Source organism: Apus apus, chromosome 8 (assembly GCF_020740795.1).
Source record: "Apus apus isolate bApuApu2 chromosome 8, bApuApu2.pri.cur, whole genome shotgun sequence".
Classification (NCBI taxonomy): Eukaryota; Metazoa; Chordata; class Aves; order Apodiformes; family Apodidae; genus Apus; species Apus apus.
This window is the reverse complement of record NC_067289.1, coordinates 5,417,701-5,445,078: the sequence shown is the minus strand read 5'-3', so window position 1 is coordinate 5,445,078 and position 27,378 is coordinate 5,417,701. Positions and strand designations below refer to the sequence as shown.

The window sequence follows — 27,378 nt, the reverse complement described above, 5'->3', positions numbered from 1 at the left end:
AGATTGTTCTGAAAGGTGCGAGAAAACTCTTAAACAGTTTGACATTTGTGGAATGAGAAGGCAAGAGATTTGTGAGAGGTTTTGAAATGGCCTTAGAATCCAAATGATTTTGTGAAGGGGATATTGTAGATTAAGAACTGTATTGCAGAAAAAGGATAAACTTTGTGTATGCCAAAATGCTTTTCTGAACTGGGTCTAAAAAGCAGCAAAAGTGTTTTTCTTCCAGGCCCAGAATTTCTTATGCTTAACCTGTTGCACTCCCATTTTCAGTCTGCCAGTAATTTCCTTATTTGTTTGGGTGGTTGTTCCTCTCCTTGGTTTCTTTCTGAACTTCTGAAGGAATTGATCCCATTACAGGGTTATACAGATGAAGTTTCATGCCAAAGAGTCTTTATTAAAATAATGTTCTAAAATAATATTAAAATAAATTCTGAGGCTTCAGGGAGTAGAACTTAGTGGGAGGTATCTACTAATATGAATTTAAAGAGCCAGAGAAAGAGAATTTTCTTGACCGTGGGAATGGCTGAATCTTGTAATTTCTCCATGGACTGGTCTCTCTGCAGCCAGGGTGCTTCTGTCTCAAATGTGTTCCAGTTCCTTTCCACTTTAGACAGCTCCCCAAACTTTTTTGCAAACTAGAGCATGTAGTGACAGTAGACAGGTCATGATAGGCATACAATAGAAGCCTAATATTTTTTATATGTGTCCATCGTTCCCTGTAGTGTATCTTGAGCTTTACATGTCAACCTCTTAATTTATGAGTATTTTCAGTTTTCTGATTCGTTGTACTAGGTTCTGCAGTGCTGCTTATATTCATGAGCCTTTGCTAAAAGGCACTACTGGGTTAATCGGGGCTTGTCAAGGCTTATGATACCATTTGTGTAGATCACAGGTTTGGTGCTTCAGTTCTGAATACTTGTTTGCTCTCTCTAAAGCTACGTGGATGGGGAAGCTCTGAATGGTAATTAAAGACAGCATTATATTGCTGCAGTTAATCTCTCTTCACTAATCCATGTTGGAAGTCTGCTGTAGTATAATGGCTAATTTGCTTTCATTATCAGATTGATTTATCTGCAACTCTTCTTTTTATTATTTTGTTGAGTTAAAGATCACAAAACTTGGAACAGAACTATAAAAGCTGCATATCTATGAAAGGTTTTACCAATGAAGTATTAAAACTTCAGTATGATAGATAAATGTAAGAGAGACTTTAACCTTCAAAGTGTTGTATTCCTATAGTTGTGCTTCCATTACTAATGACCTATGTTTAACCAAAGCAAGCTAAGTAGATATTGTAATGTACCAAATACCCATAAGCAATAACAGAAGCAATATAGCAATTACTTCAATAATATAACATGAAAAAGTAGCAGAAGAAAAAGATCGTGCATTTGCACAAAAATCTGCCCTTTATCTCTGTTTGGGCTTGTACTCAGTGAGATAATTGAGAACATCAGTGGCCCTCAGCAGGTAAAGCTTATGCTTAAATGCCTTTGTAAATCGGGGCTCCAGTAGAAAATGTGAGTTTCAGACATATAATCGAGAGGACTGCTCCTTCTTGTGGGAAAACACTGAAAAGAAGCAAATACATCTGCAAGGGTTTTATGATGCATTTTCCAAGAGTTCTGACATACAAGGGAAAAAGGTGCCAGAAAAATGGACATAATCAGTTTAATGCAGATCCTGCAGAGAGGGAAACCCCCCCAAGTTTAGAGAATGGTCCTTTTAGTGCATATAATGCATGTCTGTCACATTCTGTAAGTGAGGCCACGAGTAACTTACTCAAGTGGGGACTTAACATGGCATCGTGTTGTCTCTGTTCTATCTCAAGAGCCTCATGTTAACAAAGAGCCCCCTTTAACAAAATGAATATCAACTCTTAAAGATAGTCCATCAATCAACATCAGAAATAGTCTTCGTTGCAGTCCTTGAAGGTTTGTAGTCCAGAGGGGAAGATAGTTGCTCAATTTTAACAACCTTTCAAGTTCTCAGAAATTCAAAGTTGAGGACTATTTGTGGGAGGTTCTTAACTGACAGCATGACACACACTGGCCCTTGAGTCAGCTCACTGAGATCCAAACCATAAAGCTTTATACAGAAGAACTTGAATAAAGCAGGTCTATGAATTCTTCAGTTGTTTTTTTAGCCTATCTTTGTTCTCTCTTACAAAATTTCTGCACTGCTGCTACTCATGAGAAAAAAATGCTGTACTGGATTGTGATCTGACCACCGATAAATTTAGGGAGTGAATAAGCAAGCATGGGGTTGCAACTATGAAACTTCTTGAATTTAGGCAAATTCTCTGATCTTTTGAAGGCCTGCACATCTGGGAAGGAGTCTGAACATGTGTGGCAATGTTGAACTGTGTTGTCATGGTAACTTAATTTTGATCAAGGACTGCTCAGTTTTCTGCATATGTTTCATTGTTTTGGCCTTTGGTCATCTTTGGCGTGGCTGGGACTTGTCCTATAAAATGTCTGTAGTCAGTGTGATTGGAAAAACTTATCTTCATGTATTCTTTTTTAAGGAAGGAACTTCAGGAGAATAGGTGTGTTGATTTATTAGTGCTAATGGCCTTTGTGTGCTTTCCGTCAGGAATAACTAGAACTAGCCCCCCACAAACATCTGGTTAGCTATCAAATCACCAACATCTGTACTGCTGCCAGCACTGACCCATATGTTGAACACATGCCAGACACTTTACTTGAAGGAATTTGGAGGATAAATCAAGGAGAAGGTCTTCACCATTAAAAAAAATGTTCTGTTTTTATGGGATTATTTTAAGTAATGATCCACCTTTAATTTTCTCATTGAGAGAGGCTTTGTAAGCATGTGAAATTTTAAGAAGTAACACCCAGAATATTTTCCTAAGCTTACAGTGATTTGGATTCAGTCTGTTGAAATCAGTCATGGAACTCTTTTCCACTATTTTTCTTCACTAGTCTAGTGAAATTCTTTGTTCCAACTGTAAAGAAAGTCCATGAGCAAGGTTGATTTCTTCAAGCAAGCATGTCCTTTCAATTATCTAATGTTTTTTTATAAGATCAAATATGTTTGCAAAATAATCTACAAGAGGAGGCAGCCAAAAATAGATGTTGCAGGAAAGGTTTTTTGTTTCTCTAAGTATGACTTCCTTGTAATAGCCAATACCTTTACCTTTCATCTAGATGACTATATGCTTTTTGGGGTGCTATGGAAGAGCCCAGGGGCTCTCACCCTGTGGACTGTACACAAACCATTTAGTGGTCTGCAGCTGGTCTGGGTAACAGTACCAGAGAGGATTTTCGGCTGGAACTTGAGTGAGGATACTGTGTCTGGTATGTCACTAGTTTTGGTGGATAGGAGTTGTTCAGTGATCTGAAAAACACAAAAGCCACTGAATTAAACTGCAGAAAATTACTTGTATGATAGTGTGTCTCTGCACAAAGACTTGGCTATTAGACCTTTATGTTTTCTTTATTTTGCAGAGGCTTCTATATGTAGATTAGCCTCAGAAAGAAGACAGTCAGTAGGTTCATAGTACTGGGAAATGAAGTTGGTGTTACTTCTTCCAGGAATGGAAGAAACAGCTGAAAGGTTCTGCGTCCTGTGCTTTTGAACAAATTATAAGTACACGGTGACTGTGAAGACTGCCATTCCGTGTCTGACTGCCCTCAGGAGTAATCCCTTTTTCCCTCTTCAGCTGAGGGCTAGAAGCTTGGTGTGTGGGCACATGCAGTTCTGGGTTAGAGAGTATTCATTGTTGAACACAGAGGGTTGCATTATTGCTGTTCTTTACATAAAGACAGTTTTCTTTGTTTTAAAGTTGTTGATAAATACAGATTTAATCTAGGTTTTAAAAAAGGAGTATTCTTTTAATTTGTGACCGTAGCCCTTTAATGGAACTCAAACATAATGTCTTGTATTTCTACATTAGTACCTAAGCTAGAAGAAAAACAAACAAACATGAAAAACAAACAACTTCCCCCCCAGTGTGATATTTTTAAGCTAATCTCATCTCTTCTAGCTGCTTTTCTCAGATTTTCAGAAAAAGGTCTAATTCAGCTGGTAATCATGAAATAGTTAATGACTTCCTCTAACAGATGTATTAGTTTTCCTACAGTCAGTTGAACTCCTTGAATCAGAGGGTAGAGAAAATTATCTCTAGAGACTCCTGTCTGGTTGCTTTTCTGTTAATGAAGATTCCCAGAAGAATGAAAAGGCTTTTACATCTTCCCTCTTTCTCTTGATTGATTCGGAAGAGAGGGGGTTTTTTGTGGTTCTTTACTAATGCAAATCCTTAGAATTATTCTGTGTTTTCCTTTCTTGATAGTATTTAATATACCAGAGATACACAAATAAAATGCCTCAATTTCTTCTGTGTCCCAAAGTTACTGGTAACTTTGAAGTGTGTCCCTGCCAGGACATATGAACATGCACTGCGGCAATGTGCCAGGGAAGTTTCAAGAGTGTTCTCAGTACTCTGGACACGTGGATTCAAAAAGTAATGTTTTACATTTTTCAGTTCTCCATAGGTAACATCCTAGCGCTCAGTGCCTTGTGAATCATCATCAGTGCCACTGTGTAAGTCAAGCAACAGAGGGAACTCTGTAGTTTTTTTGGCAAGCCCTGCCTGCTTGCTGTCCAACACAATTGTGTCTGATGTGCAGTGTATTTGAGCTCCAGCAGACCACCAACATAACTGCCCTCTTTCTCTAAGGATGTCATCTGTTCCTCTCCAGTATTAGTACCTGGCACTGTGCATAGTTGGCACAGCTTTTACTTTCTCTATGGTTTTCATTTGCAGGAAGGCTGCAGAAACAATTCTTGGCTATTTTTTTCGTACTATTTTTTGAATAGTCCCTCACGTACAGCAGTAGAAAACAGCAATACCTCTATATAGCCACATTTACTTGTATATTATTTGTGTCCCCTGCTTAACTGCATTTTGGACTTTATGGTTTTCACATGGCAGCAGTCTACACTTATGATGACTTACTTGCTCCTAGATACTTGTATGTACGTCTCCTACAGATGTCATTTCAGTGTTGTCCTCACCCTTACCTATGCATATATTCCAGCCAAGAGGTTTTTTCTGCATATAGATGCAGAGCATTCAGAGTGCTGTGATAAATGACACCGTGCCTCAGGTTCTCAAGCCAGCCCATACTGTGGTCATGAATGCACAGAGATTCTTCTTCCAGCCTTAGTCCTGTAAACTGCACTATATGTGCTAAATATCTCTTGCAAAAGTACTTTTGATAGAACTAGTGTGGGAAATCCAAAGGAATGTGATGCCCTGCTGTTCTTTCTAGCAGTCTGTGGGAAGAAATTACCCAAAAGATTTAATCCTAGAGATTGCAGTAAAGGTATAATCTTCCCTTATAAACTAGCCCATGCTAGCACACGTAGTGCAGTGGTTCACAGCATTGAAGGGCTATTTACACACATGGAAAAGTAATTGTTACAGAAACCCAGAAAAAGGAGGTAATTGTTTTGTACCATCTCCCAGTGCCAGAGGCATTTTTGTGTGTCAGTGCTGAATGTGTATAGTCACCTGGAACTATTACCTCCCTGAATAACTTCATATGTAGGGAGGTATCTTGAGTTCCACTTCTGTGTATTTTGATAACAACCTTGTGAGTTTTGAGACATTTACAGTTACAGTTCAATAACCAAATTGTTATGTATTGAAAATTGGTAGAAAAAGAGTGCAAGACATTGGCACTGGAAGTTCTTCTTGTTCAAAGGAATTATGTAGCAAGCATCTATTCTGAAGTAACCAAGCTGAGGACAACCCACTTTTAAGAGCCCAGTATAAATCCTGCCTAACACAGATGGCTATTAAATCTCCTAAGGACTTCCAAGATATCTATAGTTCTGTGAAGAACCAAGGTACCTACAGAAACATAACTGCTTGTGAGTTTTTTTTTTCCCTTGTAGAGGAAGAAAACTTTTTATGAATGAGTTGTTCTTGGAAAGCAAATTAAAGGCAAATCTAATGTTGATGCATAGCCATAGTTTGTTCTTCAGTTATTTTGGCCCAACTCCTGTTAAAACTGTGAATTGATATTATTAAGTAATAGCTGATAGGTTTGAACTTGGCAGATATGTATTATATGAATCATCTTTTGGAATTATGTTTTGATGGAAGGAGAATAATACTGATAGCCATGGCTTTAAAAGAAGTCCTCAGGGCTTTTCCTGCTCTTCAAGATCATCTTACCATGGTGATGCTGGATGTTCATCAGCCTTCTACTACACAAATATTCCCAAAGAACTACTTGCTTTATTTATCTGTCAGCAGAAGCCCAGTGGTGTCATAAAAGGTTAATACCACATCTGGTCTCCAGCTTTCTGCTGGTCAACTGATCTAGTTTTACTTGGGAATGCTTACTTTAAAAAGAAGTAATTGCACCCTATATTGACAGTGTATAAATGAGGTACAACTGTATTGAAATGCAGTATGCAGAAATAATAAACAGCTAAATTTAATTAGCATCTCATTCATTGTATTTACGAAAGTTTGAAGGTGAAATGGTGTGCAACTGATTTTGTGAAGCATAACAACTTAGTTCTTTCTATAAATTCTTCCTTACTGTGGATATTTATTGTGAAGGGCAGATACGTTTCTGTACAACAAACTGCAGAACTTTCTCTAGTCTGTCTTTGATAAATATTTTTGCAGCTAATTGCAACTTTGTTAAACATGGTTTGTTAATGATAAAATCAAGGCCACTAAGTCTGAAAAATGCAGTTCAGCAATTTGGATATATTCCCCAGCATGCAGTCTACAGAAATTCTTATTTGATTTCATGACAAAATGACCAGAGCAGAAGAAAACATTGCTATTTATCACTGGACTGTTCTGTTGTAATTTAAGTATCTCCTAGGCTTGTGTGTCTACTGCCTTTTTTTCCCTTTGCGTCACCAGCCTGTGAAGCAGTTAGCCTGTTTTAAACTTGATGTTACTTATATTACTCATGCTTTGAGAATTACTCACCAGACTAACTAAAAGTTAATGATTTCAGCATTCATCGATCTCACTAAAATGAGCTGAGTATTTCCTCCCCTTCTCCTTGTACAAGACTGTATAGTAAAAAAGCTGTTTAAGATTCAAAAAAAGTAGAAGAAGAAGAAATAAGTGTATTGTAGAACAGTTTAATTCAGAAAAGGGTGTGGGCCTGCTGCCTGGGGCAGCAGTCGGAGGAGGTGGTTGCTTCCTGTATAATTGCACAGCTGTGCCAAAGCTGAAAGAATAGGTTTGTCCATATGAAGACAGCAAACAAGACTGATTTTCATGCCAAAATATAAATACATAATGGTGGTGGTTCCTTCTGCTGTTATTGGAAGTCATTCTTCCAACAGACCATTTGGAATTTGGTTTTCATAAGTGTCTTAGCTCTGTCCACATTACCAAACGACAGGAATGGGTCTGCTGCTCTGAAATGTGACATTGCACCAGGCTTTCTCATGTCCATTGTTACGTGTGACAAACCACTGTCCAAGCTCACAGCATGGGAAATATTATTAAGGCAAAACCAGGTATTCATACGCTCTGTAAGTCTCACTGCTAGGATTTTTTAAGTCCTTGCAACTTTTCATAGTTTTTTTGAAACTTAAAAGCAGTCTTAAATTTCACTTGGAACTGAGCAGGGGGTTAAAGGATGATAGTAGTAGCTTGTAAATAATCCTGCTCCGTGATCTGCAGTTAATGAGGGTTGTCCATAGCTGCTAGGTATAGACAGAGAAGGGGATACAGACTTCTGTTCAACTTTGGCAGAAGTTTCTATAAGCAGGTACACAACAGGGTATTTATCTGGTGTTACCCAATGTAGACAAACTCACATAGAGGCTGTTAAGACCTTGCCCCTGTGCACAGTAATGGAAAAATGGTTTGTTGTTTGGTGTTTTTTTTGGTCTGATCTATATTCTGAAGGACTGATTAGCTTTAAAGACATCATACCCAGGCATTCTAAAAACAGTAAAACACAGGAAAATTAGGTTATTAATAAAGAGTTATGGCCTTGCATCCACCAGATTGATTCAAGATAAATCAGAACAAAAATACCAGTGATTGAGATTCTTAGCTACTAGCAAGATTTCACAAAATAGAAATGAAGCTGAAAGTTGTAAGAAGTTGTTTTCAAAAGCAGATTAATGAATGAATGAATAAATTTCAGGTTCTGTCTTTGCAAATATGACACAATTTGTTTTGCACTTACATTTTTTTAAAGTAATCTTAAGGTCTGAAAAGCCACCCCACCTGTTCATCTTGTTTGATGCTTTTTGAGCACTCTTTCTTCTTACTCTTAAATATGTTTAGAAGTTCATTGCCTATCCAAAAAAGTAGAACTTGGAAATTTTATCATGTCTCATGTAGATGTCTGTCTGGGTGTGACTTTCTGCTGTGTGCATATTGTTCTCTATGGATCTAGTTGCTAATAATATGAATTTAAATTCTACTGCTGCAAAATATTAATATGTTGTTCTTTATTTTGGCAACCATAAAGTTGCAGAAGATTTAATAGACATGAAAGTATTAAAAGAAAGCCATTGTTCAACAAACTCTAGCTTTCAGTCACCCTGTAACTCTAATAAATGCAAGATGTTGAAGGGAAAGGAGCCAAATACTAGTGTGGTCCTAAGAGACCAAACAAATAATGGAGCTACTTAAATTTGTCATTCTTCTTCCCTGATTACACTGAAATCTAAAATGTACACAGATGTTATTTCTGCATAGATAAGTTTCAGTGTTTGCTTCTACTTTTGGTTTATTGAGCATTGTTAAATATTTTAAGTAATGTTTACAATGTAATGGATTTCTTTTTTCTGTTTTTTAGCAGTTTTTGGGTTTTTTTAAATTTAAGTTCAGCATGCATTCCAATACTGCAGGACGTAAGGAGTTGCTAATGTATTGGAGAGCCATTGCATGAGCAGGGTGGTCTCACCTTGTCTGTCCTGTGGGCAAGGTGCTAGCTTGGCACAGAAGCACAGCAGCAGTGGCAGGAACTTTGCTTTCACACGTGTCATGATTTGCACTCAGTTTTTATTACTTTGGGTTTTGAAGGCATGGGCTTCAAACAGTAGACCCACTTGATCTTGGCCTCTGCTACTGCGTGACAGAAACAGTCTGTGCCCAGAGGTGTCTGGTGGTTAGATTGACTTTATTTTGGAAAAATGGTTCTCCTGCTAACATTCCTGTGTTGGACCTGTGGAGAGAAAAGAACGTGGAAAATCCTGATGCATAATCCAGCAAGTTGGAAATTGCTTAACTTCTCCTAATGCTCCACATCCAAATCCTATAGTTGCTTACAGAATAAAGACCTCAATAGCTTGTGAAGGTCTGTTATAGCAGAGGGAAGCAAATGAGTTTTTCTAAATATGGCTATCATATGTCAATCCAAATTTTCTTGGAAGACTCCTTTCTTTGTGTATTTCCTGTGAGACCATATCTGCTGACCTGCATGCACTGTAAGAAATCTGGGGTTTATGAGATGAAGACAGTCCAAAATGCAAGCTCTCCTACTACCATGTGTGTGCAGATGGGCTGTGCCCTTCAGTTAATCCTTTTGTTTGAGGGCTTTTATTCAGGCTATGTTGCAATGTGTCTGGGAGCCTGAAAAAATAAACAATTCCTCAGGATGCACCCAGAAAGATTTTTGTGGCAGAAAAAGTGTCAAATTGATGTGTGGCAGTTTTGCATCTTTCAGGAACAGAACTGCAGGAGAAGGAGTGGTGGCTTGGAGAGCTGTTGCACCTGACTGTGCTACAAGTCACAGCATTTGGAAACACAAGAAGCTATTCCTGCTGAAGGGAGTTAACTTGTGTTATTGAAGACAGTGTTTACATGACATGAAGAACTAGACAAAGCTATAGTTGCAAGATTAGATATTTTACCTTTTTCTGTACTGTTACTTTAAACCTGCTTGTTCTTTGCCCAAATAGACCTCCAGGTGGTGAAAAAATAAAGGAAATATTTGGAAAATGCTGGCACACCAGTATTGGGCAGAGTGATACATGCTTCCTAAATCTGTTTCTTCCGTTAGCAGAAACAGTTAAATTCTGCATCTTCTTATGACATTTAGTGGGCTTAAATCAGAAATCCCACTGAAGAAGTCAGTTGTGCTATGCTAGTGTAAAAGATAGTGTGAGATAAGTCAGGAATGCTGTGTAGTTCTTACTGTATTAGGTATATGAAACATGACTGCTGGCTGTTTTAAAACATCCTCTGTGTCAGGATGGATGTGTTTCTGTCAGAAGGAAGTGAGCACTCTACAGCAGTTGTGCCACACTCATGAATAAGTATGGATTCTGTAGGGGCAGAGCAATCTTCTGTCTGTGTGTGTTAGACTGAGTGTCATCTCGTTTTTAGTGTATGTGAATGCTAGGAGCCAGGCAAGAAGCCCAGCATGCAGACTGGTGTGCTGCTTGGCCTGGCAGGCTCTGTGCTGCCCGTGGAGCAGCAAAACCAGCATGCCACCTTGTCATAACTGGGCTTGTCTCCAGAAGGTAATTGTCAAACAGCAGTAGTTCAGATGTGAAGTTTCCAGAGGTGAGCTGAATTTGATCAGCTGTGTTTGGCTGTCACAGACACCTCGGTGATGGTGTCAAGCATTTTGCAAGCTCATAGTAAACAGTTTGAACAAAATTCTACCCATGAAGATGGTACGTTAGCTGATTCACATTAGAGTTACTAGTGTGTTAGTTGAAAATCCAAAGCTGGCTGTTGTTTTCCTTTACCTGTAGTCTGAAATAAAAAAAAAGAGGCTTTTGAAGAACATGAGAACAAACTGTTCTCTGCCTTCTTATTTATCTCAATACTAAAGAAAACAACAACAAAAAAAAGTATAATGTCTCAATGAAATTCTGAAGTATTCTGGTTATTGTTCAGAATCAATGTATTTGCAGGTGCATGGTATGCTGCTGGTGGGGAGGTAGAAGCTAAAGACTGTGAAAGATGATAAAATGTTTCTCCCAGTGTGTGCTTAAGCTTAAAATTCAGATTTTTGCTAGTCCATAAATGTCTGAAGTTTTTGCTCTATTTGACTGCAGAGATGAGCGCCTGGCTGTTCAGATAATGGTAAACCTTCCTTGGGATTTAGAAAATCTGTACAAAGTATCACAGAAATGTATAATTAATCACTTTTAAAACAAGATGCTTAGGTTGTCTGCTCTGTACAACACAAATGCAAGCTGTACATTGTTACAAAATTGTTTGACTGCATGAAACCTTGTTATTTCTAATTAAAGGTCTAAGAACATCCAGCTGATCCAGTAATTTGATTCTCTCTAACGTGTCTTAATGCCTTCTAACAATGAAAAAGCACCTATGTATTTCCTTTTAACCATCATTGCTACAGTGCCTGTAGGCTATTTTTTTCTGTCTGACCATTAGTGATAAGGAAGCAAATGACACCTTATTGGTGTTTGCAGCACATCTACAACCAGCAGACATTTTTCTACTATACTTTTGGTGCTAGGGCACTTTTTGCAGGACAAGTGAAGCTATATACCATCGCAATTTTTCTTGTATTCAATGAAAAATAAATGACAGTATTAGATATTTTTATTTCATACTTGTTTCAGGATAACACAATTTTATTTAATTTAATGAAGAATTTTCACAGTTAAAAGATCTGAATATAAAATACTTAATGGTTTCTAGTTTACAACCTAGTATCCCAGGAAGTTGCTGAAATCTCTTTCTTTAGGATGTGTGTTGTCATTGACTGTTTTGCTCTCATTTTTTGCTGGAGCTGTTACTTCTCAGGACACTAAGGAGAGTAGCAAGTCATAAATAAATTTCATTCAGTGTTTGGATAAGGAGGATGATGTCTGCAGCTCTGCTTTTATGGGCCTGGAAGGTAAAGCAACAGTGTTAGATTCAGTCAGCTTTGTAGGAGTCCCTGCTTCCATAATCTAATGATAAGCTGAATATCTGCAAAAGTGTGTGTAGTTGAAGGAAGAAACTCTAAGCACTGATTTCATGTTTTGAATATTCCCATTGCTTTTTTAGTATAATAAACAAAAGCATTTAGGTTTCCTCTAGAAATAAAAATAAACACATAGAGGTGCTGTGGCAAACAGAAACCTTTTAATAATGCATTAGCACACAGCTGACTGCTCTGTGGTTTACATTGTGGCAGTATTTCCACCATAAATAAAATTTTCAGATTTTTTTTCAGCTGTAAAAGTCTGTTTCAGTCTGAAACTTGCCAAGGTGTTACTTTGTCTGAGAATGAGTTTTATTCTTTTTCAAGTGAAGTGTAGCTGAATTCTTAATTTCCATGATTTTAAAAGCATTTCCATAGTACTAGTTGCTGTAATACCAGTGGGAACGCTAAAGTGATTCTCTGCAGAAGGATACAGCGTGTGTGTGTAAAGTAATGATGACTGAATATACAATGAGTTATGTTGCATTATTTGTCTAGTTAAATCAGCCTTTGTGGTAAAGAGCTTGTAACGTTTATCATAGCAAGCAAGTTAGTTGCCCAGGGAGATGTAACAGAGGAAGGCTCGGCCCAGGCTTTTCTACCAAACTTTGCCAGTGTGTGCTAATGTTGATTTACAGTAGTGTGCCTGCTCCTCTGCTGAGCTGATCTTCGAGTGACTTCAGTTTGTGTTACATTGTAATGAATTACACTGTGATGTTCAGATGAATGTAGAGTAGGATTAGACCAAAAACCTGTTATCTGCTCAGTCCTCAGGAGGTATAAAGTGATAGGTCTCCCTTCTTGACTGGAACTACTTGCCATCCAGAGGAGTGCGAGAGTGATTTATGTCAGAGGCTCTTTGTTGTAGAGCTTCCAAACAAAGCAGTGGGAATGATGTGGATTACTGTCTTCTGTGTAATTAAAAATAATCTTGGGAACAGATCCCTCCCTTGCCCCTGTCTATAAATTCTCAGTCAGTGTTTTGGTTATATAATACTTGCCTTCTGCAATTTGAAATGTGTTAAATATTTTTTTTTTCCCCACTCAAAAGTTATGTAGGTAAAGGAGACTGTGTTCTTGATTTTATAATCTCATTTTCATTTTGGTTTATAGCAGACTTGATGTCAAGTCTGCCCAGCCACTGGCTGGTGTCCAGGCCTAGCCGATGTCAACAGGGAGAGAATGCATTCATACAGCATCTTTCTTTCATCCTTGAGTTGTGCTTTGCAAGAAGTGCCTCTCAGGCACCACTCATAGCCTGGCGAAACTTCAGCTTCTGTTTGTATTCAGTTATCTCACAAGCTTTCATTGAGTTGCTGCCCCAGCTGCTTATCTGAAGTTGTTGTTTGTGTGTCACCTTTATTTAGTCCTCCCTTCCAACATGTGTTTGCTCTGCATGTCAGCTCTCTAAAGGGTGCAAGTATGTGGTTTAAAAGGTCTAGACCTATTGTAGAATAACATGGGTGCCCTATGCTTTTTCCATTCTTGATGTAGAACTTCATAGCAATAGGTCACCTGAAATAAAAATACAACTTCAAGCTGTTACTATGCTATCAAGATAGTGTTTTCATAAAGTATTAAGTTATTAAAACATTTCAAACAGTTACAGTTGAAAAGTACAGGTAATGAACCAGGATTAGCGTTTCTGTGCACTGATGAGTTGTTATTACCTGACTTTAATATCAATATGCAGTGAAGTCTCATAGCTTTATAAGAAGTTTCAATACTAATTTTCACCCTTTAATTTAATGTCACTATTGTGTAATTGGTATTTTCAGTCCAGTGCGGCAGTGATAGTGTAATTGCTGTGACAGTTCCTGTTACTAGTTGCTGCTATGTCTTACAGCTCCAGAACTTGCATCACATAAATAATTTTGCCCATTCATGTGTTTTTTGGAGCTCTGTAGGAACACTGAAAATGTCCTTCTTGTGGACTGGGAACTGATGTCACTTGTCCATAGAGGGATGTTTGGGAAAAGTACCCAGCTGAACTGCGCAAATTCAGTGTCGGTTACAAAAATCATGTTAAATAGACCCTGCATGTTGTCTATGAAGCCTGTCAGTGTTTGTCATTGACCTCGAGTTTTGGTCAGGGTCTAGCTACTGGGAATGTAGTAAATCTTTTGAATAAAGTATTTGTTGTATTATGTGTTGCCTTTATTATGCACAGGTAATATTTAGGTGTCTTTTTAATGATGTTACTGATGAAAACTATTAGCTATTAGTGTATTCAAATTGCAGATTTCATGTATTGTTGATGTTCCTGTTCAGGTTTAATATTAGTCCTCTAAATAAGGTGTCAAGTGTTTGCTATTAACCTCTAGTTCTTTCTCTTCCCCACCCTTTTTTTAGAGGCCTTTGAGTCTTTGCTTCACTTTGCTGAAAACCGCACAAGTTCCCTGTTTGAGACAGCTTACAGACCTATGGCAAAAGAGGCAGCAGAGCCTGTTAAAGAACTTTTTACAGACATCTCTCTCTACATTCTGGGTGCAGAGACTACAGTGGAAAGTGCAGTACTACGGTTCTTTGACAGTCTTTTTCCTCTGGTGTATAGCCGGCTAATAAACCCAGGAATTACAGATTTATCAGAGGACTATACAGAGTGTCTACGGCTTACAAGGCAAGACATAAATCCTTTTGGACGCTATTCTAAAAACATGGTTACAGAGCTGTCAAAATCTCTTTGGGCAAGTAGGGTGCTGAGCCAGGCCCTCAGTCTGGGCATTGAAGTGATAAATACTACTGAACATGCAGCTCTCACGAAGGAATGCAGCAGAGCTCTAGTGAAGATGCAATACTGCCCGCACTGCCAGGGCCTGACACTCATCAGGCCCTGTGTCGGATATTGTCTAAATGTAATGAGGGGCTGCTTGGCCAGTGTGTCAGAACTGGATGCACAATGGAGGGAGTATATCTCCACGCTGGAGTATCTGACTAATGAAATGGCTGCCTCACATGATCTGGAAATTGCCCTGACGGGAATCCGGAACTCCATCAATGAAGCCATCCTGCATGCCCAGTTGAATGGACCACAGCTCTCTGCTACCGTAAGTGCTCTCTAATTATTTGGTACTCCCACTTACCACTTCCATTATTTGAGAGATTTAAGCAGGTTGGTGTTGTCACTTTTCAGTCTTCAACTAGATCTTTAATAATATGTGAAAACATGACAGATAATTGTGACGGGTTTCAGTAGAGTCTGCTTTGAAATGAAAGGGGGGTGCGGGGAAGTTTGTAGCAATCCTGTAAAGCAGGTAGCTCTGGGTTGTCTGCAGAATTTTCTAAACAAAAAATTTAGGATATATTAAACTTGATATCAGCAATATATTTTCATACTCTAGAACATCTTGATCCTGTAACTCTAGGAGCAGTGTCTCTCTGGCGTGGAAGTGTTTGCAGTCTGTAGAGGCATTCCACAGGAACTGGTGGAAAAGGTTAGAGGAGTGGGTTTCTAAAAAAGGAAAAAAAACCAAAAAACTTTTTTGTGATTTTAGTCCCCGTACTTCTGTGTTGGCTGAGACATCAGGAAGGTTGCATGGGTCTGTAATGAGTACACCCATCATATGAAAGTTGGAAAAAGAGCATGAAAAAATCTAACTAATTTGACAGCATTTACATAAGTAAAGGATAAAAATACACTTAAACTGGATCCCTTTTTGTATGTCATAGGTTAAGCAGGAGAAAAGTTGGGTGGTAGAACTGCTAAATAATAGCAGCATATGAGTGGCAGGCATTCTTTCAAGGTGTTGAAGACTAAACCAGAAATTATTGAAATGACTAACGATGTAACTGACTACATCTGTAAGAAGTTTGACATGATTGTCAATGGAAAAAGAAATGTAGCAGTGTGCCCTTAAGCAGGGTAAAGACTAATCTAAAACATTCATGTAGAACTGCCTGTCTTGAAAGTAAAGGAATTCTTGCAGGGAATAAATGAAAAGGAAATGCACAGATCTGAAAATTTAACTCCTCTGCTGAACTCTGGTCACCTTATTACATAAAAGAAATAAATACTTCACACAGTCTACAGAGAGGGTTGGATATTCTAAACAAAGGCAGTATTTCATAGGAGAACAGTGCCTGTATGTTTGTAACCTTCCAGGATACCCAATATCACATCTCTCTTCCATTTGGAACACCAGACAGTCAGAGACTTACAGTCAGTATAGTATGTAGATTGTTAAAAAAATGCAACCACTTCTAGTAATCTGATAAATTTTTAACTTTATACTTGTAGTTATCTCAGTTCACATTGCCTCAGTTCACATGTTATCCTGTACTTTTTCATCAGTGACACTTGTGTCTGCTAGTTTAGCTGACATCCAAGGATCAACATGAAAAACTAGGAAAATATTTGTCCAGGTACTTGGATAATGCACAGTATGTGTTGGAACCAACACACAGTGCAAAGCAGCAGGTCTTTATCTAGCTAATTTCTAGTTGGTAACATCATAATGTAGCTCATAAAGCTGTGTTAAAGCTAGAACACATAATGAACAGTAGTCTTGCATCTACTCAAATCTTCATTCAGGTGTTATTTTTAGGTGAGTCTAGCAGGGAAATGAAAATCAAGTACACAATTATTACATATATTAGTTTTATCTGACTATAGATAGATACCTCTTACACTACTGTATGGCTTCATTACTGGTTACACAGAAGTAATTAGGAATAAAGTTAAGCTTTCTGACTACTAGCAGCAAAAATGGTCTGACAGATACTTCCTCTAATGTATGCAGCATGTTACAAAATGCTAAAACATAACTGCATTGCATTTGTCAATGTCGTAATTAATATGCACTTGCTTGGCTTACTGATGGGGTGAAATTAATAATCCAAGTTAATACCAGATAATTACAGATTAAGTCAGTGTATTGCTTTTAGCTGATGTATTAGCAGAATTTTCCTGAGGTGTCTTTCAGGCTGTGGATTTTCTTTAATGCTTATTCAAATAATGTTATTCAGGTATTTTTTGGGTCCCTAGCAGTAACTTTAAACATTTTCCTTATTCCTCTCCAAATTAATTCAGAACGTGCTTTTGTGTTTGAAAAGGCATTAATTTTTTTCCCCCTAAAGTTATCTTTGTTATCTCTGTGCACAGAAGATTGAGTGTTTTTTTAGGGGCTGCTCTGTAGGATAGGGAAGAATGTTCACTGTTTGAAAATAAAAGCTCTATGCCAGTGTGTGTTACCCTCAGTCTTCTAGCTCTTCCAGTTGTCAGCAGGATAAGATTGTATTTTGAAGACAGACCATGTTCCACTGTTTGAGTAAGCATTTAGTCTGATACTGATTTAAAACTTTACTGATTAGTTACAGAGGATAACTATTATTTAGAAAATTGAGCCTAATTAAGCTGTATTTCCTTCTCTGAAGAAACGGAAAGGAGTTCAATCTACAGCTTCAGGATTTCCGGCTCTGAAATGGCTTCTTGGAGTCCAAGGCCTGATTCTCAATTACACTCGGGCCCTTTTGGGCAGCACTGATGGGATTTGTATCCAATGAATTTATTGTTTGTTTTGCTCAGTGGAAACTTTTTTTCAGGAAAGAAGTTTCTCTTTTCCTTTCATAAAAATGCAGAGGTCTTTTTCTGTTCATGCTGTAAGGTCTTCAGTTTCTGCAGAAGTGGAAATGTTTAACTTACATACAGTTTCCGTTACAAATGCTTTTATTGGTTTCATTCAATTATAAATAATCTATGGAAAACTCATTCAGGAGAGCAGAGCACTCCCAGTAATTTTCATTTATCCTGGGGCAGCCTTAATTAATGCACCCACCCTTTTAGGAAAAGTTTTATGTTTTTTAATAGGCAATATGGCTCAAAATTAGAGTCCTTTTTTAGCTTGCTGCCTGCCTGGATGATAATGAATAACAGAAAGTTTAGATTGTTTTCTTTAAAACAAGGGAAAGGGTGTGAAATAAGCTAATAAAGCACTTAGGGTACTCTGCTCAAATGAGGTGCAGTCAGTTATTAAAAAAAAAAATAAAAAATCCTATTTGTAGGAAGAGTGCATGACTTAGGAGGCTGGCCTCTGGGGATCTTGTCCATTATAGCCAGGAGAATTGCCTGATTTGCTGGGATAGCATGTGTTAAAGGTCACCTTTAAGATATTAGTAATCTCTCCTCAGATTCCTCCACAATGTGCCGTGCCATTAGTTCAATGATGCTGGCATACATCCAGCTTACTTAACCTAATGTGGGCCAGGCATGGTCTGCAGCATCAGCAATCAGAATCATCATTTTCTGGGTTGTCTGCTGGAATCTAATTGCCTTTTGTACTGGTAGGCACCCTGACTGCTTCTTGGTGCCAGCTACAGGGGCCCAGTTTGTTCACCCTTATCATTTTTGGGACTCTTCCCTCTTTACCGCGCCGCCCCCGCCGCCCCCCCCCCCCCCCCCCCCCCCTTTGTATCTTTGTGTTTCAGAGCTGGTCTAATTTTTCATGTGTTTTGTCTACCATATTGCTGTATTCCGAACTCCGTATTTATGCATAATTCCTGTGTTGTTTTTTTTAATTTTATTTTTATTCAAAGTGAAAGTAAAATGCTCTCAACTAAAATGCAAGGAAGGAGAGGCACTTTTTAAATGTGTGCTGGCCACTGGGATTTCATTGGGTTATGCTTCAGCAGCAATCTGTGCCAGCCCTGGTATTTGGGGCTTTTCTTGATGCCTTAATTCAAAGGGCAGTGAGACCACATGGAAAGATCTCTTTGGAGATCCTTTTTCCCAGGTATTGCTACAATCTCTACCCTGCATGTGGCTTCTTGTGAAACCTGTCTGCCCACACAGTGGAAGATAGAAAGTGTGATGCGTGTAAGGAGAAATACTTGGAATATGAGAAGGCATATATTCCTCTGTGGTGTTCTTGCTGCATGAATTTCATAAGCATAAAGTGCTTATCTTCACACTAATGTTATAATGACTGTAAATGTATTAAATGAAGAAAGTGTAAAAAGCCACAGACCTGATATTTTTAGAATGACCAGCTGTGATACAAGTCCAACATATGGTGTTTCTTGATTACAGGAGTAATAAAAGCAAAAGCTAACAAAAGGCTTGATAGGGGATTATAAAACCTCGATATGATCAGAGATCAGGCATTAGGAGAAGGCAGAAAGATCAGTGTCTTGAGACAATTAACTTTTAGAGACAAGCTTACCAACAAACATGACAAATGTTACATTTTTAAGAGTGATATAAGAATAAAGATAAAAGAATAAACTTTGAGAAGAAGAGCAGATAGATGCAGGAGAAGATGACCAGCACTAGTGACTGTGAGAGAAAAAAAATAGCTCAAAGTCACAGAGAAATCAGTGACTGTCTTTCCACAAATTGTGAAGACATCAAGGAGAGTTACAGGTGATACTGAGGAAGAGATCCACTAGATACTGGTTGTTTTAAAGAGGATTGGCTTAAGGTTGTAATTTAAAGGCTGATCTGATGCCTCTGCCTCTGGCATATCATTAGAGTTGTGTTCCTTAAAAAAAATTGTATTACTCATTAGAAATGCAAGAAAGGAATGAGAAGGTTAAACCTTGTAGCAGGGACTGTTGTCCTTGACGATGAAGACAAGATGATCAAAGGAGTTAAGCTTTCCATGCCTGCCCAATGACTTCTGCTATGGTCATTTCTGTTTAGAGATGCAGTTGGGAGCTAGGGAAGCATTTACATAGAATTAACAGCATGTTAGAATAGGTAGATGGTTGGTCTTGGTGGCTGGTCCATCAGTCTCCTCCCATCAGTGGTTTAAAAACTTTAATCCTGTTTCAAAGTAGCTGGTAGCATGTAGTTTAGAAATGGGTGCCGATCACACTTCACTGTCTTCTAAACTTGCTTCCCTAAAGCCATTTTAAAATGTGTTTTGCTTGTTGTTTATATTACATCATCATTGACGTTTTGATTGCTCTTACTGACCTTGGCTACAGAGTATTTAGCATTAAAGAAATTGATTGTTTTGCAGATGAATTCCATGGAGGCCTATAGGCATATACTTATCTGAGGTATTTAAACTATAGTTGGGCAAGGTGGGAAATGCTGTTGGAGTTGAAGAGAGCTAGGAGGCAGCACAGAGCCTAAGATAGGAAAGAGAATGTTTATAGAAACACTGAAAGAATGGATTGTATTTGGTTCTTGCAGTATTCTTACAAAATAACTGTAGTCTGGGGTCATGTCTTGAAAAACAAACGGAGGGAGCTAATGATTTTCTCAGTAATATTACACAAAGTCGTTAATAAAGGTAGAACTAGAAGTTAGAATTTTTTGTTTTGTTTTTGTTTTTTTTTTTTAGTTTTTAGTACAGTATTCCAAAAGCATCTCGTTTTTACATACATCTGAGGATAGACTTTGTGTCCTTTATAGGAACATGTGATGCAGCTTTGCAAGTGTTCTTAGGCAGTTGGAAGTTGCAAAGATTTGTTTCATGTTGCATTTAGCCGAAACAATCCCAGATGAGAAGCAGGTTATAAAACCTTTGGTACTGAACAAGCAAACTATCTAGGTTTTTATTTGCTAAGTTCACTTTGAGGATGGAAAGGGTTAGCTGTCTGTAAATGAACATGCTTGGTATATCCTGACATGCCCTCATTACTGTGATGGGCTTGAGTCAGAACTTCAGGGGAGGGGAGGCATTTGGAAAAAAAGAACTAAAATATCACCATAAAGCTTCTGGTAAAAATTTTGCAATACATGGAAAGCTTACAGAAAATAATTTAGGTCATCTGAAGTAATTAGGAATAGAAAAGAAAAGGCAATTTTGAGAAATAAAAGACCTGAGACCCATTAAAACAGTCACCTTTATGAAAATAAAAGCTTAGCAAAAACACTGCCAAACTTACAGCAGCAGGAGATTGATGCACGGTAACCTTGCAAATTTGTAAAGGAAATGGCAGTACTAAGAACAGAATAACTTTGTGCTGAGTGAGTTCACAGCAGCAAAGAGTTTCTGCCAGCCAGTAATGAACTACTTGATTAAAGACATTGAACGGTATCATAAAACACTCCTGGAGACTTTGGAGAACACTTAGAGCTGAATTCAGGTGCTTCCTTCCTAAAGGTTTTCCAGTTCAAATGATCAACACCAGCTGTCAATAAGTACAAGAACCATACTTAGCAGAGGTGAAAGCAGTATATTCAATTCCTTGTGGTTAGATTGCTGGAAATAACTGTAAAAATGTACAGAGAAGCTATGTTTGTGCAATATTTTAACTAGAAATGGTATTTCAAATGTCATTTTACTTTTTCTGAGCGCTTACCAGGAAACCTCTGAAAATGCAAAATGGAAGAAATGGCATGGCTGTGGTGAGGTATCTGTAAATGACCTTGAACGTACCAGAGTGGTTGCCCTGTTGAAAGTGTCTGGTATAAGTAATGCTTCTTGCAGGTGTCATCTAGAATGATACAATCACTTATGCTGAAGGGATGACCTTGTATATTTTCCTCTGATGAACCAAAGTTGCGTGAACATCAGGTTCAAATCCTTTGTGAATCCCGGGACAGGAGGAGACATTTTAGAAACCTGGTGAATTGCACTGAAGGCACATCTTGTAATGGAATGACCCGTTTCTGTGCGAAAGGTAAAAGAATGGTTTCACAGTGGTATAAGACATAGAAAAATATCTCTACATTAAAATTTTATTTTCTCCTGGGCTTTATACTCATTAAGATATTGCTCTCATCTTACGGTCAATCATGAATGAAATTTTTAAAGTGAGCAGTGGAACTATATATCTGGAATCAACTGAATTTCATGGAGCGTAAGTGTCTTAATTCTTGTAGACAGCTTTTTAAGTCTTGCCACGTGCTATTTGCCTGATTTAAAAGCATTTTGACACTTGAGTACTGTAGAAGTATTTCTGGAAATAATAATCTAAATTGTTTAATGCATTTGCCTCATTCCCATCTGTTAAAAAAGTCCTCTGGAGAATTAGAGCTCATATAGTCTTGAACAGCTCTTTAAGGGGATGTGAGTAGCTTTTGGGCCTGTGTTGGCTAATGAGAGTTCTCTTCCATGCAGATGTTTGATACCAAAGAGTAGCCTGATTTCCTGGTGTTAAGTATCAGCTCTTATGTAGTGAGGAAACTGCTTGAAATTTAATATTTATGTCAGTATGAAGGAGGTTAAAATCAAATGCATGTATTTTCAAGAATCTAAATTATTATTAATTAGTGTAGGAATAAAAATCACTATGTTTACAATTCAGTTAGTTTTGAGAGTAATTTACTGGGCATTATCCAGCTGTCATGTTATTTGACTAAACACATAGCTAAGGATTTGATTTTACATAAACTGTATAGCCTTGAGCTTGCTTTTGCAGAAGTGATCATTCATTTGGATGTACATGTCTTCTTCATACCCAAAAGCATTCCATTGCAAGTCACATCTTACCTCCCAACTGACTGCTGACTTGCTGATAGTGCTTAACCACACTATTAACAAGTCATAAATCTGTAGTAAGATAAAAAAGCACTTTTCTGCCTGGCAGAGCAGTATTCTAGTTCTATCTTCCATTCCCTAAATCTTGCATTTTGTGTAAAGATGTAACCTGAAAGTTTTGTGCTAAGTAATTCATGTCAGTGGAGTTGATGGTTGTTGCTTTTTCCAGCTTTTGATCTGAGACCAGCTCTGATTGTGATTTGTGGTTAATTACTGTGATTAAGTTTTGGGAAATGATAGTGATTTGGGGCTGCTGCCTTTAGCCAGGCTGCTTGCTGTCTTTGAGAAGGGACCACATTACCAGTTGTCTTTTTTTTTTTTTTTTCCCCTCTCCATTTGCAAGCAAGACACACTTGTTTGGCTTAGTCTTATTGCTAAAGTGGTTGTGGAAAATGTGTCAAGTATTTGTGTGTTTGTGGTCCCAGAAATGCTGTTAAGCTACTATATAGGTGTTTTGAGGAGGTTTTGCATGCATGCTGGTTTGAAACAGATGAAATTCTGCATGATTCTAGTGTTTCTTCTAAGTTGCATAGCAAGTGAAATACAAAGCAAGAAACCAGTAACCTGCTTTGAGAACAAGAGGCCTAAACAGTGAAGTAAAAAAAAATTTATTACTATTCACTTTGCATTATGGCTGCCATCTTAATTTAGGAAAGATAATTAGAAGAGGCGGTATATTTCTGAAAAGTACATTTTTATTACCTCATTGTTTCTTCTATAACAAAACAGTAAGATACCATTGATATTAATTCTAAATACATGCTTAAAAGTACATGGCTGTTAAAGCACGTGTCCTTGGCCACTGCAGGAGCTTTAAGCCTGCTCCTCTGTGATGTTAAGTGCTATATAGACTAACACAAGTGTATGCAAGCACGTGTGCACGTTAACATACACAGCCCACTGCTTTTCTTCACTCCTTCAAATCAAGCTGCCTCTGTTTTAGGGTGTAGATAATCAACTCGGTTCTAAAAGGCTAGTTGATGTAGCATCTATATTTAGTAATAATGAGCTTAGTTTCTGCTATTGATTTGAACTTAGTTTTTCTCAGAGGGCTGCATAGCTGCATGATACACCTGTTTTTCTCAAAATAGCTGCCTTGCTTCATTTTATTTGTCAAACTGAGACTCTGAAAATTTTCAGCAACTTTTGGTTCCTGGAGAATTAGTTCTTGGGAACTCTCTAGCCAAGTGTGATTTTGTTAAAGTAATAATGAGAAGCAAATCCCAAAGTTGTAACCTGTGTAGAACATATGGTCAGAATGATGCTTATTTTCACCCTGAAGCTGAAAATGCTAGAGAGCATACCCAAAGTCATCATGTCTGTGTCCTGTTTGAGTTAAATTCGTGCTGTATGAAGAGGAGGATATGCCCATTTGATGGGTAGGTCTGATGGCAGGATATGAGCTACAGAATAGAAGTCTGATCAAAGCCTTAATCATAAACCTGCCAAGACAGCACAGTTGTAATTTCACAGAGATGGTGCTGTCACTGAGCACTCTCTGGCTCACTTGGAATATGATTCTGGTGTCAGCACTTCACCATTATTACAGTTGAAAGATGAAGGATGTAAATATGGTAAGAGTCCAGGATTTTGCATGAAGCACAATACTGAGTGAGACAGTCAGTGGTTGGGATAATATTTATGGAAATGATGATACTCATGATGACAGATGATGTGTTTCGTGTTTCTACTAGAGTTTTGTACAGTCTGTGCACCTATTGTAAGCCTCCCTGGATTGTGTACATCATCTACTAAAACTGTTATTTTCTATCACAAAATAAATTTTAAACTATAAAAGAGAAATTAGCTGTGCAGGTTTTTTCATGAACCTGATTTCCTGTATTGTGGTATATTAAGTATGATGGATTTTGTAGCTGCAGTGCTTTAGAACTTTGGCACCTCTGTTTGTTGTGAGTAATTTTTGGTCTTATAAATTAACAAGGCATCAAACAATGAAGGTGGAGTGTTGCTGGGTTGGGGTCTAGTCCTTGGTAAAAAATGCAGCTCTAGCATATTGGCAGCTAGACTGCTTGTTATTCATTGTAAGGTGTCTAGCTATGGGAGTGTTAGATGTTTGACAGCATTGAATAGATTCCAGTCAGCCATACAAACTACCTCCAGTGAAGTGGAAAGGACCATAAAATTGTTTTAGCAACAGCTAGTTCTCTTGAGTCTTTTAAGGCTTTTTTCCTTTTTTTTTTTCCTTTTTTTTCCTTTAACTGTTTTGTTACCAGGAGAGGATCTGCAAATTGAAACAGAAAATGTTGCCAGGGTGATCTCATATATTAAGATTAGTTATGAAATCTTTTCACTGATTTTGCATTTAGCATAGTTTAGATTGTGAAAAAAAAAATTAAACCCCCAAACTGTATATTTAACAAAGTTACCTTTCTTTGAATATAAAAACTGAACTACGAAGAAAATTACAACAGATTTTTTTTATAAATAACTTCCAGTTTTATTTTTATCAATAAGGCATTTGGGTGTTAGTCTGTTAACTTTTTACTTCAAGTCCCTGCTCATCTTTTAGTTGTTGAAATGCCAGGCAAGCTTAGTGCTGCAGGGTTCTTTTACAGGCAGCTTGGGGACACTTGTCTTTTTGATCTGCAGCTAATGATGTATGTTAATTCTCCCATCTTCCCTTACTCTGAGTAATTTTTTTTCTCTGAATAGTTTAGTCTGTGGATTCAGTGTGTGAAAGAACATAAAAATGTGTCCTCACCTGTCAGATGTTTCATAATACAAGAGTTGGTTGCCTGATCATGTGCCATAGTTCAGTCTTTAAGAAAAACCTACAAACACAAAGTGTTCAAATAGTCTGGGAGAGACAGTGGCATTAGGTTCTTCAGAAACTATCAAACACTTTCAGAACCAAGCTCAATTTCCTACTCTCAAGTAAAATTAACCATGTCACAGTGTGAAAAATTCTGGCTTTTGGGAGTACAAGGGGAAGATAGAGAATGAAGAGATCCTCAGCTACTATAGCTTCGTTGAAGGGACTTCAAGAACCAGGAACTCAGTAAAAGAGGTCTAGTTTTGCAATTGGAGTGCAAGGCTTCCTTTTGCTGACAGTAGATGGGCACATGAAATTTGAGTGAAAAGCAAGTTGGTTCACTTGTCATCTTCTGCCAAATAAAACCTGCCTCTTTTGAAGAACTGTCTTGCATACTGGAAAAAAATGACATATTTCACCCAACTAAGTACAGACTTTTATGATCATATTTTTCCCTGTAATTATTTAGATATCTTAACATGAGCTGGAGTAATTGAGGTAAAATTGTCATTAGCAGTGATTGGTTTTACAGTTAAGATGCCAGTTGTGTTAGAAAGGCATCAGGCAGCCAGGAGCGTCAGCACATTGGGCTGGACTGGGTCAGAGCTAAGGTAGCCAGCTCATGAGGAGGAACCTAGTACAGCTTCGGAACAGGATCCGTGTGACTTATGGCATGTGTTCCCTGATGTGAAAGTCCCTGTTGATTTTATCATGGTTTGCTAGACTTTTGCTAATTGTAATGAAACTTAGTAATTTTATATTCTTCTAGACCATCTACTAATATCTTTACTTTACAGACTTTTTCTGTAGAAAATCAACACAGATTATGTAAGGAGAAATGGAAAGATAAATCCTAGTTGTTGAGCTCATCGTATCTGCATTGAGAGTAGAAGACCTGCCTTTTCATTTAGGTGAAAATCTATCAGTTACTGTCATGGGCAAAACTGACTCAGAGAAAACCAAGTTATTGCCAATCAAAATAGCGTTGGATGATGAGAAACAGACACAAAAAGCCCTCCTTGTCCCCCCCTTTGTCCAGGCCCAGCTTCACTCCTTCATTTCTGACTCCTCTGCTGCGCAGGGGCGGCGCCGGCTCCTCTGATTGGCCCAGCTCTTCCCGCCCCGGGGCCGGCTGGAACCGTCTGGAACCAGCCCCTGCCTCTTGACACAGAAACCCCACAGCCCCTCTGCCCCCTCACGAGCAAAGGCACTCGGCAATGGAGGTGAAACAGCTTAAGCTAAAGGACAGTCTTTTTAGGGAATGGAAGATTCAACTCTGCCGTTAAGGAAGGAAGTAAGTTGTGTCTGAGGAAAGACCTGATTTGTGGCAGGAGTTTGTTATTTACATTTCTGAATTGGTGGGCATTGATAGATGGGGAAAAGGGGTACAAAGAACTGAAGTAATCATTTGACGCAATGGAGAAAAGTATTACACTATTCCAAATTAAATTAACTACCGTAAAAAAATCTTCAAAGGTAAATAAAATGAAAGGCCTGCTGGTAAGGGGAAAACAGGACTTGGATCTAATTAAATTTTTTTTTTATAAAACAAACTTACCACAGAATCAGACAAGTGTTGGTTCGGAAAGAGTTCAATTTGTGCAGGAAGAAGGAATATGAAGTCACAGGGCGGCAAAGTAATGATACAGTTACATAAGAAATAGAGGCCAAGTACCTGGAAAAGACCTAGAAAAACAACTATAGGGGTAGCCACCACCCACCTTATTTGAAGAATCCAAGAACTGGTATGTGTTTTCAGACAGAGTAAATTATAATTTCTTGCTGACTCTAGGCAGGTATTAACAGTTGGCATGGGCTAGCTGGTTTTACAAGCCACTAAGCAATACAAGCTCGTTTCCCATGGGTTATTCTGAGATTTAATACAATAGGAGTATCATGAGTCAGGTCCAGAAGCAGCATGGCCATGTTTACAGGTCTTCTCATACAGGCTTAGCAACTTGAATAGTGTCATGTAAACACAGCTGTGCTGTGTCTGGATGAAAGTGTGTGTAAGTCTGCATGATACTGAACATGGCCATGTGAATTTACCGAAGAAGAGCAATGCTCTGTTTTTCCTTTGCTGTGGTATGACTTCAGTCGGTGGTTTCTCTTAGGTTTTTCCAGTTAAGGTTGAAGATGTTCCACATGATGGGTTTCCCATGATGCCCTGAGGGAAGGGTGTCATGTGGATGGAATCCTTTGGAGGAGTGTTTCTTTTCAGTTATTAATTCCTGATAACTTGCTTCCTTTTTTAGTTAGT

The 27,378-nt window shown here is 38.1% G+C and overlaps 1 protein-coding gene across 1 annotated transcript in view; it reads left to right on the top strand.

Moving 5' to 3' along the window:
• The window catches only part of LOC127387877 (glypican-5-like), a 349,409-nt gene that overhangs the window by 58,852 nt on the left and 263,179 nt on the right, over positions 1-27,378 (top strand). Inside the window, exon 3 of the mRNA XM_051626736.1 lies at positions 14,268-14,962. Within this exon, the coding sequence (XP_051482696.1) occupies positions 14,268-14,962 (695 nt within the window). The remainder of the gene's footprint in view (positions 1-14,267; positions 14,963-27,378) is intronic.